At 41.8% G+C, this 19,797-nt stretch overlaps 1 protein-coding gene across 1 annotated transcript; it reads right to left on the bottom strand.

Moving 5' to 3' along the window:
• Window positions 1-14,694: 14,694 nt before the first annotated feature.
• On the bottom strand, window positions 14,695-19,449 carry LOC128745745 (uncharacterized). The gene is made up of 3 exons (XM_053842823.1): window positions 16,690-19,449; window positions 16,029-16,637; window positions 14,695-15,948 (listed from the first exon to the last, which is right to left on the bottom strand). Exons 1-3 carry the CDS (start codon window positions 19,447-19,449, stop codon window positions 14,695-14,697), a joined length of 4,623 nt encoding a protein of 1,540 aa, XP_053698798.1.
• Between the last annotated feature and the right edge of the window lie 348 nt (window positions 19,450-19,797).

Here is a 19,797-nt window from a genome sequence, read left to right as displayed (position 1 = left end):
GCGCAAAGCACTGGATTGCTGTAAGGTTCCTAACCCGTGTTCTAAATCTGGCAACGATTATTCTTTTGTTCAACGATTCTCACTGCATCAGGGCTGCATGTGCCCTTGGGCTCAGTAGGACTCCTCCTCTTTCTCGAGTAGCAATTTCACCTCGTATACCAGAATAAAGCAAGACTTTCCCGGATGATGTCTTGTGTTCGCCAGTACCCGGCCAGCGGACCTCGCTCAGCCCCAGGATTTCAAGCTTCAGGCGGCCAGCTTCCCTGCAAGTTGAGCCAGCTTGCCCTGCTGGGCAAGGGTCAGTATATTCCATGTTCCGATTCCTGTCCGTGTTTTCACGCTAAAGGTCGTTGTCAATAATTCAGATAAATTTCTTCTTCCATTTTCATTAACTTTTTGTTTGCTGGTACAGTAGGCTGTAAACCTAAGGTCCTTATCCCACTGACGGGGCTGCCATCTTAAGGTGGGTGGGAGCCACTGTGATCCCTTCCCTGTTAGCGTACGACAACCGAGGTTGCGAACCCCAGCCGGCACCACGTGGAGGTAGGGAGAGGAGTTGGTGAACAGAAGTTATGGAATGCATTCACCTTTGCCAGGCCAGCACGTGTCATTAGCCCGGAATGGTTGTTCCAGCTCCTCACGATCTCTGTCCTCCTTCTGGCGCTTTTTCCTCCTCATGGTCGTGGTCAACTCATTCCGCGCTCGTCGGTACTTGACCAAATTCTCACTCGTGGATATGCTTAGATAGTTTTTCCAAGCTCTTTTTCTCCCTCTATCGCATGTTGGCATTCTCTGTCAAGCCAATCACTTCATGCACTCGAGGTTTCTCTTCCTAGCACCGCGCTTGCGGCCTCGTTGACGGCCGAGCGAATCATACTCCATCCGTTTTCGAGGGTCGAAGCATCTAGCTTCACAGAGGAAGACAGAGCTTCATTCAGTACACGCGCGTAGTTTTCGGCAACTGGTGGGTTGTTTAACTGCCGAATATATAACCGAGGAGGGCGGCTTTGTCGCAAGGTATAAACCGTCGATAGTTTAGAGCGCACATGTACTGCTACTAGGTAGTGGTCCGAGTCGATATACGCACCTCGTAAGTTGGTGATGTTAGAGCACACTATGAAAATATGGTTGATTTGGTTCGAAGTTCGTTGATCAAGTGATCTCCAACTGGCTTTGTGGCGGAAAGAAAGTGCTTCTGACTGTGGGGAAAGAAAGTGCTTCTGACCACCAAGCCTCGGGAAGCTGCAAAGCTGATGCATCGCTGGCTGTTATCGTTCATGTTGGTGTGCAGGCTATGGAGCCCGGTCACCGGTCTATACATTGCTTCCCTGCCGACCTGGGCGTTCATATCCCCGAAGACGATCTTGATGTCCATCGTGAGCAGCTGTCATAGAACGCCTCCGTCTCGTTGTCGGGTCTACCTTCGTGTGGACAATGCAATGTACGCACGGAGAATAAAAATGTAGTTTCAACCATATTTATGGTTGTTTTACGCACAAACAGGAACTTCATGTGGTTTCAAACTGGAATGTTTGATTGAAATGAAAATATTTATTGTTATATCAATTTTTAATTCAAATTTGAAAATACTTTACTTTTAATTCAAAATTGTTATTTTCTTGATTCAAATAGAATTTCGTTTTGAAACAATATTTTCAGGTTGTTATAAAAATATTTTATTGAAGCTTAAAGCAGCCATCATTTTGTTTGAAACAACTGGAGTTTTTTCGCTCCTTGCGTTTATGATGGTGTAGTTGAAGAAACAACCTTTTATTCTTAATACGCACATCCTCCCGTTGATCGCTTTCCAGTCCATTACGCGATCCTGCATTTTGCCCAACACTACAAAGCCCGTTCCCAGCTCGTTGGCCGCTCCACCGCTCTGGAAAAAGAACCCGATCTATAAAAAGAGCGACAAGTTGGACTGTGAGAACTATCGAGCGATCACTGTTCTCAATGCCGCTTATAAAGTGCTGTCCTGAATCATTTTCCGCCGACTATCACCAATTGCGAACAGATTTGTGGGAACTGATAAACCGGCTTCGTCGAAGGTCGGTCTGCAACGGATCAAATATTTACACTGCGGCAAATCCTCCAAAAGGGCCGTGAATACCGAGTTCCCACGCACCATCTGTTCGTTGACTTCAAAGCCGCATATGATTCCATCGACCGAAAAGAGCTATGGAAAATCATGGACGAGAACAGCTTCCCCAGGAAGCTCATCAAACTGATTAAATCTACGATGGATGGTACACAGTGCTGTGTTCGGATTTCGGGTGGATTGTCAAGTTCATTCGAATCACACAGAGGGCTTCGTCAAGGTGATGGTCTTTCATGCCTGCTGTTCAACATAGTGCTACAAGCTGTTATGTACCGACTAAAGCTGGACGGATACGACGGGCAGGGTATGTTGCAAGAATACCGGACAACTACCCTGCAAAGATGGTGCTCGCCTCAAATCCGGTAGGAACAAGACGACCAGGAGTGCAGCGAGGAAGATGGTTAGACCAGGTGGAGCGAGATCTGGCGGAGTACTCGGTGTCCGAGCAATGGGAGAGCGATAGCCCTCAACCGAGTTACATGGAGAAACTTTGTTCAATAGGGTTTGTCTTAGGACGACAAGCCTCCTAAATAAGTAAGTAATCACGAAGCGAGAATTCTGGTTAAACATAGGTTCATTATTTTCAATTTTTCAATAGTTCAACATCAAGAATCCACACTTTTCCTCATTTGGGTTAATTCTTAGAAGATTTTCCGATCGATTGGTGTAAGAATATTGGAAATCGATCGGGAAACCGTTGAACTATTAGCGTTCAAAACCATACCACTTTTCGAGAAAGATTTTTTGAAATGACACCCTATCCCAAACCTTTCCGTAAGACGTAGTCCTACGTCAAAAGTGCACCGAAGATACCGAAACGATTTAATGTACAATATAACGTTTATGAGGGATTGTGCACTTCGGACAATTTTTCTTGCAATCAGCAATATAGTTCGAATTTTCGGAATGGAAAAGAATAATATTAGAGTAAATTTAACATGTTATATCATTTATTTGTTCATTTATTTTATGTTTTTATAGATACTCAACATCCGAGGAGCAACGGAAGCTCGCAAAAATGATCGTTCTAAAATGATCGTTTCCCAAGTTGAAAGATACCCTCTTCAAACATTTAGCACTGGATGAAGTAAGCTGCAATAATTATAGTATTTATCATCGAGGCGAATTTGATCAAATTTATACAGCAGAATTGCATTAAATACAGTTTACCCTTGTGAAATCGTCACATTTTGTTGTAACAACACCAGTCATCGTCGTCATCGTTGTCAGCAGCATAGAGCCGGGGTGGCTCGTGCTGTTTCAAGCAGTCGCCTCCATTCAACTCGATCCTGGGCCACTCGTCACCAATTTGCCAGACGTCTCAAAAATCGCAAATCACTTTCGACCTGGTCGAACCATCTCGCACCTCGAGCCTTCCTGTTTCCCGATGCCGGTGGGGTTGTTGAAGAGAACTGTTTTTGTCGCACTGTCGTCCGGCATCTTTACGACGTGTCCTGCCCACCGCAGCCTACCGACTTTCGCGAGATGTACGATGGGAACCTCTTCAAGCAGTGTCTGAAGCACATCATGATTCATACGCCTCCCCCACTCTTTCCCCCACTCGCTTTCAGTTTGTGCTTCGCCGAATATTGTCCGCAGCACATTTCGCTCGAACACGGCAAGGGTGCTTAGGCCCTTGGTAAGCAGCGTCACAGTTTCAAGTCCATAACAAAATACCGGTCTGATAAGGGTTTCGTATCATTATACGTCGTTACAATTGTTTTTTTTTATTAATTACAAATAAATATTCAGAATAATACATCATAAAATTCACAATCATAAAATCATATTCGAAATGAGTAGTTTCTAACCATTCCTCTCAATAAAATGAGTAGTTTCCACTCATTAATCTAGTTAATTAAACTGAGTAGAAACTACTCTGTTTTGACAAAATGCCCGGTTACTCAAAAATGAGTAGTTTCCACCCATTTATCCAAGTAAAAAAAAAACTGAGCAAAAACTACTCATTTTGGAGAAAATGTATGGCTACTCATTTTTGAGTGACAGCACCTTTACTCATTTTTGCGTACCCACGGTTTTTCCGAAACTGAGTAGTTCTTTACACAATTTTGAGTAGCCGAGGTTGAGCGTGTACAGGGAGTTACGTGACTTTCAGTTGAACCACAGAGAACAGACATCCAAGCGAAAGGTCCCAATTGGCTAAAACTTATGTCAAATTAGTTGGAAAACTATAGTGATGATGTCGCTGAAGGCGCACAAAATTCTACACTAAACTCACAACAGCTAGCTTCTGGCGCTAGCATAACGCTTTAGTCCATATATACTAGCGCCAGAGGAGCCAAAGGTTGTCAGTGTGCAAATCAAAAGAATCATTTAGTTGGGAAACTATAGTCACAGAGAACAGACATCCAAGCGAAAGGTCCCCACTTGGATAAAACTTATGTCAAATTAGTTGGGAAACTATAGTGATGGTGTCGCTGAAGGCGCATAAAATTCTACACTAAACTCACAACAGCTAGCTTCTGGCGCTAGCATAACGCATATAGTCCATATATACTAGCGCCAGAGGAGCCAAAGGTTGTCAGTGTGCAAATCAAAAGAATCATTTAGTTGGGAAACTATAGTGGTGGTGTCGCTAGCATATTAGGTGATTTTAATTTGAAATTTTATCCAAGAATTCCCGAAAAATTTGTTCCTGAATGGATGTCTGTTCTCTGTGCTATAGTGGTGGTGACGCTAGCATGTTAGGTGATTTTAATTTGAAATTTTATCCAATTCCCGAAAAATTTGTTCCTGAATGGATGTCTGTTTTCTGTGACTGCAGAGCACATATTTCGGTCAAATTTTCCATCCTGTTCCAAATTCAAGCACATATTTTGAAAATATGCTGGTATTTAAGCCAGCGGAAGACGAAATTCATTCTGTACCTTGGTGACAAAGGAATGCATCTCTTTTGTTTACCTCATTTTCAAGCACCAATACACACATAACTGGAAAGCTCTATTGATGCGAAATACACGAAACTGTGAAAATGGTTAGTTAAATTCGTTTTGTGAAATCGCTTTGCGTTTGCCGCCTTTTTCATGTGAGCAACGAAAATGTTACGTCATATCAGCCCCCTGATCAACAGGCTCGAAGGAAGTAATCAATTTTTTGTGTGTAAAATCGTCGGTAGCGCCCTCCAGAAATATATAGTTTGCCAAACACATAAAAAATATCTGTATTCGCTATGTGCGCGAAACGGTGCTGCCACCTTCCCAAGTTTGTTTTATTTGTGAAGTCTGTGCACAGGTTTGTTAAAGAGTGAAAAGGATAGACAAAACTTTGCACCAAATCTTCACAAACTTTCCATATGGCAGTTCCATGAGAGTACAAGAGATCGATTTGTGCTTACATAGCTTACATAGCGAATTCCTTTATCAATATTTCTTTGTGCTGGAGTTACATCAGGGGTGTGAAATTGTCAAAATTTTGCGGACCATCCATGGACGGCGACAACTTGGAACCAGCCAGTATACCGAAAATATCAGCTTATATTAGTTAAATTATAGCTCAAAGGCTGTGTTTTACTGCTTTCTAATTAGTTTCAGTAGTCTTAAAATGAATAAACCTTTAAGTAGGCACTACCACAGATAATTATCTGTGGTTTAGTGTAGAATTTTATGCGCCTTTAGCGACATCATCACTATAGTTTCCCAACTAATTTGACATAAGTTTTATCCAAGTGGGGACCTTTCGCTTGGATGTCTGTTCTCTGTGGTAAAACTGGGTGCTAATTGTGTCCCGTAACGCTGAAACGTATCAAAGGAAGGTCAGGATATCAGAGACATCATATGAGTGGAAGATTGGAGGATGGAATATTTCTAAAACAAACCATCACGTGGGTTAGAGCCGGTGCAGCATAATGCGCTCTAGTATTTCAGCCCAACCCTAAAGTGACTATATACAGAGTGGCGACAATGTCAAAATTGGAATGATAATTATCTGTCAGTGTCATTCCAATCGAGCAGACAACCTATCCAACGCGTATGCAGGAAAGAGAAAGAAAAACCTAGGATAAACCGCATTGCATATATACATTTGGGATGACTTGGCGCCACTCTGTATATTGACCTGTTCGACAGAAACTTATGCGCTGACGGTGGTGGTCTTTGGAACTAGCCGAACGGTGAGAAAGTTGACAGTTTGCTTGAAGAATCGGAAAAAAGTTCACTTTTTTAATTTTCTTAATGTAGTGAAACAATGTACAAGTAAAATTATTATTGCAAAATGTAAGAAAATTGAGTACTTTATTTTTGGTGGTTTGTTTACAATATATACGATAAAATAATGTTTTTGTATTTTTATGCGACAACAAACAGGTTACATATCACGCTAAATTATGAAAATCCACTTGCTTGAGTAGTAAAAAACTTGTTTTTTGTGAAATTAACATAAACCAGGGTATTGCAAGCAAGATACAGGATAACCAAAGAGAACATTCATATTTTCATGTAGTGCCGGAGCAACATGGTTCGATAAGACTGAAAGATGTTCGAATCTCCAGAACTTTGACTTGAACCGATACAAAACAAGCATAAGGATCTTGTAAAGTAGAAAAACATTCCAATAATATGCAAAAACCGATTTAGGGTCACTGCTGTGTTCGATTAGTTAAGTCGCCACACTAACTTTTACAGTATTCTTCAAATTTATGTTCTTTCATTTCACTATTTCAAAAGTGTTTTTAAAATAACTTGTAAAAAAGCAAATTTCTTACAAAACCTGATAAAAATTTAGTAAAGTTTTCAATCGAAAACTAGTTAAAAATTAAATTTACTGAAAATTTTTTATGAAATGTACCGCATCTGACATTTGTTTTCGTTTTTCTCACCATCGCAGCAGGTAGCGACACGCCGGCAGTTTTTACTCAAATTCGTCAATAGTCACTCTACCCAACCCCTTTTAGTGACGTTTCTCCATTTTTGTTATATTCTCAAAAACTCAAAAAATGGCGAAGCGTCACTGCAAAGGGGATTCGTATAAAACTTTGTGAAATTGCATGTGAGGTCGGAATAAGCAATTATACCAAATTTTGTCGAAATCGGAGGTAGTCGATAACCACGGGTATGGTCACTACAGGGATACCAGACTTGCAGATTTGTCTGCAAATTCCAGATTTTTGGAACGGTCTTGCAGATTATTATAAATTTGCAGTTTTTCTGACTTTTACTGTTTTGGTGCAGATTTTTGTTCGAAGCTCTTTAAACTTTCACAGACTTCCTAAAAAAGTGTGCAGATTTTCGCAGATTATTTTTAAACCAGAAAATTCGAGTAGCCGGAAAACTGCTCGATTTTTTCGGTTTTCGAGCAGTTGCAGACATTTTTTTTAGAAAATATGGCATCTCTGGGTCACTATAGGGGTCACAAGCTTAGAATATTTCAGGACCTTCGGTAATTTTATTATTTTGACCAATACTAATCCTGTGAAGAGAAATCTGAGGTACATGAAAGTTCAATAATAAGTTCCTTCGGACATACAGTGATGCAAATCCGTATTCGTACGGCAACATGCAGATTTCGTTTTTCTACATTTGAAAGTTTAACAGAAATTTTAGGGACATCCCAAGTAACCAGTAAGCACTAAACACTAGTCCTTTGACAACATTATATAAGCATACAGAACTATGATTAAAAGCATATTTTTCTTTATATACTTCTATAGAACTCACATAATGCTAAAAAGGCGAAACAGCGGATTATTAAAATGCTACGCCACAAGCATTCAATAAACATTATTAGTGTTTGTTTGGGGCTTAATCGAAACGTCATTTTGTCTACATTATCGACGTATCGAAAAAGTATCGACGGCATATCGTTTGCTTGCTTGGAAAATAAAAATAGATTCGGTCGGGATTTAAAAAACTAAAAAAGCAAGCGATTTTTTTTGCTGCATCACAAGGGGAGCAGGATAAACAGAACCATTTTTTGAAATGCTGAATAATGTTACCACCTAGACAGGATTCGAACCGGGAGTTAGTCATGCAACCTCATTCGTTTCCTTGCACCTTTGCTATCTAAACCATAGCGGACGTGATTGAGTGAGTTGAAATTAGTCGTATTTAAATCTTGGTGATATTCCCTCTCATATCATAGCTACTTGTCCTGCATTACCAATAGGGTAGAAAAAGACGGCATCCGTTAGATGGAAGAGGACACGAATAGTGGTCGTAGAATAGCAAAATAAGAAGTCAAGTACAAGCCGTCTATCAACACTTACGACTCGTTTTAATGCAATTGACTAAATTCATTATATTGTTACGTTATATGCGCATATATTGCTTTCTTTAATGTTGATTTACGTTAATGTTTCTATGCATCAACATTGTTAATATACGTTTTATAAGCATTAAGATGCCTAATATACAAAAGTTTGACACTAGAGATTCAGAATTATTTTCAATATACGGTTTTGGATTAATGCTTATGGTTACTTGGGATGTTATTCTGGTAAAATCATAGTGTCAGATCATCTGACTCAGATGTTAATTTTAAGGTATATCTGGTTTTGAAAAAATGACTTATTTATCTGAAAAAAAAAATATAAATTCTGGCTTTAGTTTTCAAAGGTCGCATAATCCATGCAAAAGGGTTGATTATGCGACCTTCTGAAAACTAATGCCAGAATTAGCGTATCAAAAAATCCACTCAAATTCATATTCGTACGGGCTTCGAATTAACAGTTTTGATTTCGCAGATGTGGCTCAATTTCAAAGATTAGTGTTTAGTATGATCTCCCTTAGTCATTGCAACTGCCTTTAGTCGTTTTGGAATGCTGTCTACCAGTTTTTTCGTGTATTCGGTGGGAATTTGGTTCCATTCGTCCATCAAGTGCTTTCTAAGATCGCTTTTGTTAGAAATTTGATGGTTTCTAACTTTTTTGTCGAAATATTCCGAAAGGTTTTCAATGGGATTGATGTTTGGAGATATTGTGGTAGAGTATCAATAAGTTTTGAGCAGTTGTAAAGTAACCATGTGGGTTTCGTAAGTGCTTTGTGCTTTGGGTCATTGTCTCGGTAAAACTTGAACTTCTGACTAAATCCCATTTTATTGGCACTTTGCTTCAAATTTTGGTTTAGAATGCCTATGTTCCCGAAACAAAAATTCGTTAACCGAGACAAAGGATTGCAAGACGTCCGAAAATTTGAACAAACCGTTTATTTTAGTTGGTTAAATTTTCCCTATAGGAAACAGATGTATTTAACTAATAAGCTTTAGTATAGTTTAAATATGTAATGTGTATCTCGTTATTTGTAAGGAAACTCACGTTTGTGCTTCTTGCAACCCGTTTCGTCCAGAAAGCCAACCGTGATAGCCTGTGTTTTAACCGTTCGCCAGCGATACTTCCATCTTCCTCGTTCTGCTAGTCGAACTTTTGAGATACAGCAAATTCAATCTTTCTTAGTTTTTCCGTACTATTAGTTTAAGCCTTCAATCACTTTAGCGTGTTACTGTATGCACTTTAGCCAATAGTTTTAGTATAATTAGATATAAGCTTTAATATTTAGGATATAGAAATAAGTTTTGAAGTAGGACTACTTCTTTGATTTCTATATTGGGGTGCACTTCAGAAAAACGAAAAGGGAACATGAAACGAAAAGTGGTTATGGTTTACACGCTTATAACTCAGTCATCCCTCAATAGATTCTAGAGATATTGGTATCAATCGATTGGAAATTTTTCAAAAAATTCATTTCTACATAGTTTATTACATGTTTCCCTAACAGACATGTAATAATTAAGAAAATATTAGACGAACATTCATTAATTCAATATTTTCATTTTTTTCCCTCCCCACGTCAATGCTTCCCAAGCACAGATGACAGAAATATATACGAGATGAGCTATGGTTTAAGCTTCCTTTGATTGTATTTAGTTTACGCCTTGTAATAGAATTCGTTCGAAAATTGTTAGGCTTTAGCTGTTGCTGCTTGCTGCTTCTCCGGAATAAGGCATCGAAGACATCCAAATTCACTGAGCGAGACGCCAACAAACCGAAGAACTCAGTCATCCCTCAATAGATTCTAGAGATATTGGTATCAATCGATTGGAAATTTTTCAAAAAATTTATTTCTACATAGTTTATTACATGTTTCCCTAACAGACATGTAATAATTAAGAAAATATTAGACGAACATTCATTAATTCAATATTTTCATTTTTTTCCCTCCCCACGTCAATGCTTCCCAAGCACAGATGACAGAAATATATACGAGATGAGCTATGGTTTAAGCTTCCTTTGATTGTATTTAGTTTACGCCTTGTAATAGAATCCGTTCGAAAATTGTTAGGCTTTAGCTGTTGCTGCTTGCTGCTTCTCCGGAATAAGGCATCGAAGACATCCAAATTCACTGAGCGAGACGCCAACAAACCGAAGAAGCCATCGACTCGTCCGCCAGCGAACGATATGGTTTTCGCTGCTATCAATGTCCTGAATAATCAACGGATCTTCGCTGCAAGCCGTCTTCAAGTAAATCGCCGCCAGCCACAATTGTGACGTTTCAAGCTTGGTCACATTCGTGAAAATGGTTTTGAAATTAGGTAGCTGTCGAAAAGGTCGAAAAGCTGGTCCAAACAAAGAGAGCAGGCGCTTCCGATTCGTTCAAGGTTGATAAAACGGACGATAACAAATTAAATTTGCTAACTGCTGTAAAGGCGGCTCCCATTAAAGCTGTACTACTGGAGTAAATATGCGGCTGCCCCCGAACAAAAATCTACTAAGCCAATGGAATCCACAGCAAAGGCACCGAAAGCCGCCAAAAGAAGTCGTTCCAGCGGAGAAGGTGGCACGAAAAAAGCTGCTGCCCAGATGTAAATTTCCTTGATTTGCATTACTAGTATCTGGTAGAAAACAATCAGTTCTTTTAAGAACTACTGAATAAGTGTACGAAGCAGTTAAATTGATTTTTCTCACATTTTTCCTCAATTTAAAATGAACATGACAAATTGGAAGTTTATCAAGTATGAACATACGAGCCCGCCAGTAATGTTTAAACTATATTACATGGCAAAATCCTCTGAAAAGCAAACTGCGCCACTTCGTAATTCGAGACGAAGCGTTTAGTGAGAAAATCGAATTGCATCTTCATGTATATATTTGGCCCTAAAAAGGGCTAATTGTTGGATAGTTACAGAAACCTGACCAGATACATTTACTATGAGTATTTGTACTTTGGTGACTGTTTCGGTACGTTCCGAGACGGCGCGCGCATGGCAAACTCACCCGACAGCCAGCCACACTCACTATAACTTGATATTATGCTTGACTGAGCCGTAGTCAACAAACGAAAGAAAATAGCGTAGCTCTCCTAGCGGCGTGGCTTCTTCTTCTTCCTATCGCTTTTTGTGGCCTTTCCACTGGTTGTCGGTGCCATGACATGAAGACGATGCTTGATCTACAGAAACTGGAAGCTTCAAACAACGTACAAAGTCACGCCTTATTTTCTTCTCTGCCATTCCCTTTTCTACGTGGATCAGCCTTTGTTACAAATTGCTGCCGTTTGCTCTGATATATAACCAACGGTAATCCGAGGAACCACATCATTTTCGCATGGGCATCGGTACCGAGAATAACGATCCAAAGCCAAAAAAAGTCGTTCCAAGGAGAATGCGGTCCGAAAAAAGCTGCTGCCAAGCAGTAAATTTCTTCGATTTGTATTATTAATATCTGGTAGAAAACAATCAGTTCTTTTAAGAACTACTGAATAAGTATATGAAGCAGTTGAATTGATTTTTCTCATGAATGATATTCCTCATTTAAAAATGCACATGACAAGTTGGCAGTTTATTTATCCAAGCTTTAACACGTACAGTAATTGGATGTTTAAACGGCATTACGACAAATATTGCGAACTCATGTTAAAAGCATCAGGTTATTGTAACAAATGAACAAACAGATGCAAGCATTCACAGTTTCATTTTGTTTTAATAAGTTGCCTTCTTTCCAGCAACTTTCCCACAACAGATCCATTATGGAGTCGAAAAGACCATTATAGTTTAGCCAAATTATTAAATATAAAAGTTCCACACCAATTTCCAACAGTTTCAATAAAAGCGCTCGTTAATGAGCAGAAAAAGTTATTGAATAATTGTCCTGTACTATAACATACTTACTGAATACAACTGATCATATACCTACCTACATATGCAAAATTATGCCATTTCGTGATTCTTTCTGGAAAGCATGAAACGGAAAAGCCACATTACCTGGCAAAATTCTTTGAAAAGAAAACTGCGCCACTTCGTAATTCGAGGCAAAGCGTTTAGTGAGAAAATCGAATTGCATCTTCATTTATATATTAGGCCCTAAAAAGGGCTAATTGTATAGTTACAGAAGCCTGACAAGACACATTTACTATAGGCCGCTATACTTTGGTACCTTCCGAGACGGCGCGCTTGGCAAACTCACCCGGCACAACCACACACAACTGTGAGTGCACGTCTGCCATGCCCGTTGCCGTGCCATCCCTGTCGGCATTAAATGAAAGAAAATAGCGTTGCTCTCCTAGTGGCGTGGCTTCTTCTTCTTTTTCCTATCGCGCTTTGCGGCCTTTCCACTGGTTTTCGGTGGCATGAAGACGATGCTTCATATTAGGTTGCTCTGCAGAAACTGGTAGCTCTTCATTAAGGAACCACCGGACACCGGTTTTGTTCAAACAATGTACGGTTTCGTTGTACGTTGTATCGCCTTTCTTTCGTGTCTATGATTCTCTACCCTACGTTGATCCGCCTTTGTTACAACTTGCTGCCGTTTGCTCTGGTATATAATCAGAAGTAAGCCGGCGAACGGCATCATTTTCGCATTGGCATCGGTACGGTGCCGAACAGACAGCAGAGAGTTGCGATTGTATCTCCCTCACTGGACTCGGCAAGGACAAACTAGTAAAACGCAGCGCAGCGGCAGCAGCAGCAGCAGCAGCGGATCATTGTTTGGTGTAGAGTGCGCCGAACGCGTTGGTTGCCGGAGCATCGATCTATTATCAGCTATATTAGAACCAAATAGTTGCGGGGAGCGGAAGAGCTTGAATCAATGGAAAATGCTCTGTCCGGTAACCATTGTCACCTGGGAGGTGTTGTTTCAAACATTCAAGCCATTCTGCTGGCCGGATTTTCAACCACATAATTTACCACAACCCGTCCTTTTTAGGACGAACGAATTTGTTTATGAAGAGATGAAAATTTTCTGTATACTAAATTTCTTTAATTAAATTTCCAAATGTCGCTGATTCTTTAAATCATGAAGAATTTCTTCTGATTTGATCTATAAAACGTTAAATATGTGGTGACTCGCGGTCTTCTAACTCATGACGTTGCTTTAATTTTATTTTTGCTAAAAATTTTTGCCTTCCCACGCCAATGCTTCCCTAACACGGATGACAGAAATATATAGGAGAAGAGCTATGGATTAAATTCCCTTTGAATCAAAGGGATCAAAGTTTGATTGTATTTAATTTACGCTCTATAGAATCCGCTCGAAAATCGTTGAGCTTCAGCTGTTGCTACTTCCCCGGAATAAGGCAACGAAGACATCCAGATTCACTAAGCGAGACGCCAATAAACCGAAGAGTCAACGGATCTTCGTTGCAAGCCGTCTAGAAGTATATCGCCGCCAGCTACAATTGTGACGTTTCAAAGTTGGACACATTCGTGAAAAAGGCTTTGAAGTTAGTTTTCAACAAGAGAAAGCTGGTCCAAACAAAGAACTGGCGCTTCCGGTTCGTTCGCCTTCCAAACTTGCTAGCGAGAAGCAAGATTACTAAGTCAATGAAGACCATAGCAAAGGCATCGAAAACTCCAAAGCCAAAACAAGTTTTAACGGAGAATGCGGTCCGAAAAAAGCTGCTGCCAAGCAGTAAATTTCTTCGATTCGTATTACTAACAGCTGGTAAAAAACAATCAGTTCTTTTAAAAACTACTGAATAAGTATATGAAGCAGTTGAATTGATTTTGCGAACGGCATCATTTTCGCGTTGTTTGAGTTACAAATAATAATGAGAGTTACGATTTTATCTCCCTTTCTGGACACGGCAAAGGTGGTAAAACTCGGCAGCAGCCGGTTATTGTTTGGTGTGGAGTGTAAATTACGCCGACCGTGTTGGATTCGAAACATCGATCTATTATTGTCAATTGCAAGGAAAATTGTCCAATCAATAAGTGTGCAATCGCTCATAAAAGTGCTATTTTAGCTTAAATCGTTTCGGTTTCTTCGGCGCACTTATTGCTTGGAAGATAACGAAAAAGTGCGCCGAAGATACCGAAACGATTTAATGCAAAATAGCACTTTTATGAGCGATATCGCACTTTGGATGGTACAATTTTACTTGCAATTGACAATAAGCTGCTATAATAGAATATTAAATAAGCTAGAAAACCCAAATTTTGGTCGCGGAAGCAGAACGGCTTAAATTGGTGGGAAATGCTCTGTCCGGTGTTACGATTGGGAGACGAATTGCTCTACATTCGTAGTCCTACTTCAAGCCTGCGCCCGTGTCACTAGGCATGGACCCTTATACTTTTTATCAACGTTTTGTCCGTTCAGTTTGATAATGATTTTTGTTCGTTTGTTTACAATTATGACGTGACAGATCTCGATCCTAGTAAACCTTACCAGTGTTGCCGATAGTGCCGATTCCCGAGGATAGTTTCTGTACATCGGAGGCGCGTTTCGCATATTGCGTAACATTCCCCCCCAGTACGCAGGGTCCTGGGTCCTGCTTACTAAGTGTTGCGCCGACGTCCAAAACTGCCAGCTTTACCGCAGGTCGTTCATACACATTGACTGCAGTTTTCACTGTAGCGCTACGTACTTGACCGTCTTTACCGCGTTTGACATCTACAACTCGTCCCTTGGGCCATGAGTTCCTTGGTAGATCCGGATCTGTGATTATCACTACGTCGCCAATCTGGATTGGCTTTACCGGGTAATGCCACTTTGTGCGCCGACTTATCGATGGCAAGTACTCCTGCAGCCATCTTTTCCAAAAGAGGTTGGCGTAGATCTGCGAAGTTCTCCAGCTATTGGTTAGCGTAGCGAGGCTGTCGTTGTACGGCACAAGAGGTTTGGAACCGCTGGATGATCCCAACAAAAAATGATTGGGCGTTAGTGCTTCTTTCTCGCCATCTTCGACAGGTATGTATGTGAGGGGGCGTGAGTTGATGGTCTTCTCAATCTCTAGCAATTTGTTCCTGAGTACTTCGTCTGTGGGTAGCCTGGGAAGTTTTATCTGGTACAATACCTTCTTTACCGATTTGACCAATCTCTCCCAGCTTCCACCCATGTGGGGACTGCTTGGAGGCAAGAAAGTCCATTTAGTGTCTGGTGTCACAATCTCTTCCATGAGTTTACTGTGGTATATGGAACGCAAAGCATCACGCAGCTCACGTTCCGCTCCAACGAAATTCGTTCCACGATCGCTGAATACTTCTATCGGAGTTCCTCTCCTGGCTATGAAATTTTGCAGGGCCAAAATACACGAGCTTGTGTTGAGCGAATGTACGATTTCGATGTGAATGGCGCGCACCACCAAGCAGGTAAAGAGTACTCCCCATCTCTTCTCTGTGCGTCTACCAACAACTACTTGAATCGGGCCGAAGTAGTCGATCCCGACATAGGCAAAGGGTCTGGTGTATCCAGCGAGCATTGCTGGCGGAAGATCTGCCATTAGGGGCGGTTGCGGACTAGCTCTAGCATTCTTGCAAGCCTGACAGTCTTGTCGGATTTTGTAGCAAACACTACGAAGCCTCGGGATGCGATACTTTTGTCGTAACTCGTTAACTACGGTGGTTTCGTGGTTGAGATGATGGTACTGTTCGTGAACCGATTGAACGACGCAAGTAGTAACCGGATGCTTCCTTGGCACAGGATCGTATGAGCATTAGTTGGTTCAATGAATTCGCAACCAATTGTCCTTCCACTCATACGCAGTACACCGTTCTCATCCAGGAAGGGCGACAGTTTGTAAATCGAGCTATCTTTTGGAATTGATGCTCCAGAAAGCAGTAACGACATTTCTTCGCTGAATTCCTCCAACTGCGCTTGTCGATAAATAAAGTTCTCTGCTTCGAAAAGCTCCATCTGCTGGAGGATACCGATGGTAGGTTGGCTGTGCTGATGTTTAGCTCTAATATTTCTCGGAAACCGCAGCACCAAGGCAATGGTCCGAATGAGCTTCCGCCACTTAGAGAATTTAGAAAAATCGATGAGAGTATCACGGGCAACGTGTACGTTTATTGATAGCTTCATCTCGTTAGTGGTTGAACCATGATCCAATGGCTGGGCTGGCCATGCACTTCGCTGCTGCTGCAAGAAATCAGGTCCTCTAAACCACCGACTGAATGGCGAGAGATCAGGAGTCTTCTGCCACTTCGTTCCTTCATCAGCTACATTCAACTTGGTTGGTACCCAAAACCACTCCGTTAACTCGGTCTTCTCCAGGATTTCGCCAACCTCTGGCCCGACAAATTTGCTGTACCTTCTATGATCTGACCGTAGCCAGCACAGTACATCCCAAGTCAGTCCAGAAAAACCGTTTTCGCACTGAAACTCGATGCGATTCTTCAATGTAACTTGCCAAACGAGTGCCAATCACTGCCGCTTGAAGCTCTAGTCGTGGAACCGAAACGTATTTCAGGGGAGCAACACGGGTTTTGGCCGTTACGAATGCACACTCAATAACGCCTCCTTCTTCATATCGAAAGTATGCGACCGCTGCATACCCATCCTCACTCGCATCAACGAAAATATGGAGCTGAACTTCGTTGGTTTTCAGGGAGGAGGAAGTCGTCGTACGATAGCATCGAGGGACAGCTACTGACTCAACCATATTCAATACATTAATCCACGCTTTCCATTTGGCAAATAGTTCATCGAATATTGGCTCATCCCAGCCTATTTTCATTCGCCAGATCTCTTGAAGTAGAACTTTTAGGTACATCAGTACATTAGCGAGGAGTCCTAGCGGGTCATAAACTGACATGAGAATCCGCAATACCTCCCGCTTCGTAGGAACCTGCTGTCCAGACAATAATTCAGGCCTGCACCGTTGTGGAGTTCTGAAAGTAAAGGTGTCACTGATTGTGTCCCACCACATTCCCAAGACCTTTTCGGTCGCCAATTCCGCATTTTGGTCAAGACTTTTCGCGGCAATTCCGTGTTCGCCCATGGACTCCACCACCTTCTTAGAGTTCGACAACCATCCACGGATTTCGAATCCTCCTTCAGAATAGATGAAGCGTACGTTCTGAGCAAGTCTAACTGCCTCTTCTTCCGTTTCGACACTGTATAACATGTCATCCACATATGTTCCTTTACAGATCGCATCCACTGCTTCCGGAAACTGGGTTCTGAAACGTTCCGCATTTAGATTCTTAACGTATTGTGCACTGCTTGGCGAACAGCTTGCACCAAACGTCATCAGCTGCATAACATATACAGTAGGAGCCTTACCGGGGAAACCTTCGTTGCAGAAAAACCTTAGACAATGCTGATCGTCACGATTCATCAAGACCTGATGAAACATTTCGCGCACATCACCGGAGACCGCCACTCGGTGTTCTCGAAACCTATGAAGTACTTGCGGAAGAGGTGTAACTAGATCCGGGCCTTTCAATAGAAAGGTATTCAGCGAAACTGCGCCTACCTTTGTTGCGGCATCCCACACAATCCGAAGCTTTCCGGGTTTGTTGGGATTGAACACGGGAAAAATTGGCAGATACCACGAACGTTCTCTTTGCATTTCCTCCTCATGCGCTAGAAGTTCACGGATATATCCTTTAGCTTTATAGTCAAAGATTTTCTCCTGAAATACTCTAGCTAACTCTGGCTCACGTTCCATGCGCTTGTCGAGACAGTTATGACGTTTCCGAGCCTTTGCCTTACTCTCCGGCAACCTAACATTGTCGTATCGCCATAGAAGACATGTTTCGTATTTCTTGTCCTTCAACACGGTATTGGACTGCAGCAGGCTAATCGCACGTTCATCCTCGTTCGACATCAATGTCTTCCCATTGAGTTGAATTCCAAGACTGTCCAGAGCGAAATAATTCTTGACAGCCGACTGAAGGGCATCACACTCACAGATGTGATAGCTATACGCATTCTCATTCACAGTCGTCGATCGTTTTGCAACTGAACATGGCCCGTAGATTATCCAACCCAATCGTGTCAGTACAGCAGTAGGTTGACTATAGCTCCCTTCTCTGGAGTCCAATGGATAGTCTAATCTGGAATTATCCACACCTATCAGGATGCGTGGTTTCACTTTAGAGTACGATTCGAGAGGAAGACCGGATAAATATTGGAAGTATCTTGTGAGCTCCGTAGCAGACATCGATTGCGAAGGAAGATCCAGTTTCCGTACAGTATGCACTTTGGAAAGGTAGAAACGCTTGGTTGGATTTTGGGCACCTGATATGTCGAGGGAACATTTCACTGAATTTCCTTCGTATCTCCCCTGACCGCCAGTCCATGTGATGCATAGCGGATTTCTCTCGCCACCCAGATTCAACTCCTCCCATAAGCTATGCTCCATTAACGTGGAGGTTGATCCAGCATCGAGGAAGGCGTACGTGTCGATCGATCGGTTCTTCCCGTGTAGTGTAACACGGACATATTTTAAAAGCACTCCATCGGGCGGGCAGTGATGTGCATTACATGAAGAATTTTCCAATAATTCACTCGGCGATGAACGACCCTGGTACTTGCTATCATCGTGGAGTAAACGATGGTGCAGAAAACTACAACCGTTCTGGTTACAAGGAACTTTTATCTCGCATGTTCTAAAGTGTTTAGTCAAGCATTTTCGACAGATCTTCTTTTCATTCACTAATGCCCACCATGCATTCGGTACCATCCTTAAGAAACTGTTACATTTGTCAAGACTACTGCATTCTCCTGCACACGCTAAACATGCTCTGCGATTGATCAACTCAGGCGGTTGTTCGGAATGCAGATGTACAAAGGCATCTTCTTTCCGACCTTTCTTCTCCATCTTCAAAGGCTTCGTGTAAGCTTGTGGTCTGCTCACCTGACTTATGGCATCAACCATGTTCCCAAGCCACGCATTGAACTCCCGTAAAGTGGCTGCTCTGATTTCCTTTCGATAGAATGCCCATTTCATTTTTAATGCCGGCGGTAAACTGTCAAAAAGTTCCTGGAGCAACGCCACGTTGTAAAAACGTTCGTCCATTTGGCATACTTGAATTGTAGTACACAAATTCTGCACTGCAACGCCGAAATCTACAATGGTTTCCAGTTTCTCGGCTTTCGGTGGTGGCATCAATTCAACCTTATTCACCATCGTTTCAACAATAAACTCCGGGTTCCCGAAGAGAGTTTTCAACCGGTTCATTATTACTGGAACGTTGTCAGGGTGCAGAAGCAGGCTTGTAACACTATTGAGAGCTTTATCATACAGGCTTCTCTCTAAACGATCGAGCAGCTCATCATTTCAGAAAGCACACATTCTGGTTGTTCTTTCATATGCTGCGATGAACCGTGGCCAATCTTCTGGATCTCCGCCAAACTTGGGCAGGTCTTTTACAGTCTGCCTGGCTGCCAAATGTCCACTGTTCAGTGGTGGAACTACAGAACCGTTGCCTATTGGTCGTTGAGAGGTACTCACATTCGTGCGGGGCGTAGATGTTATCCTTCCAGGTTGTGGGATACCGTGACTGAAAGGAGATGAATCATAGGAACT

Source organism: Sabethes cyaneus, chromosome 1 (assembly GCF_943734655.1).
Source record: "Sabethes cyaneus chromosome 1, idSabCyanKW18_F2, whole genome shotgun sequence".
NCBI classification, from domain to species: Eukaryota; Metazoa; Arthropoda; class Insecta; order Diptera; family Culicidae; genus Sabethes; species Sabethes cyaneus.
This window is presented reverse-complemented; position numbering and strand designations above follow the sequence as displayed.

What these genes read in the sequence shown, in the direction of transcription:
- LOC128745745 (XM_053842823.1), bottom strand. Translation starts at nt 19,449, where the DNA reads ATGAACCGGTTGAAAACTCTCTTCGGGAACCCGGAGTTTATTGTTGAA. An exon ending in GACTAGAGCTTCAAGCGGCA is followed by an intron (nt 16,638 to 16,689) that starts GTGATTGGCACT and finishes ATCGAGTTTCAG; the next exon opens with TGCGAAAACGGTTTTTCTGG. An exon ending in CCTTCCTGGATGAGAACGGT is followed by an intron (nt 15,949 to 16,028) that starts GTACTGCGTATG and finishes GTGCCAAGGAAG; the next exon opens with CATCCGGTTACTACTTGCGT.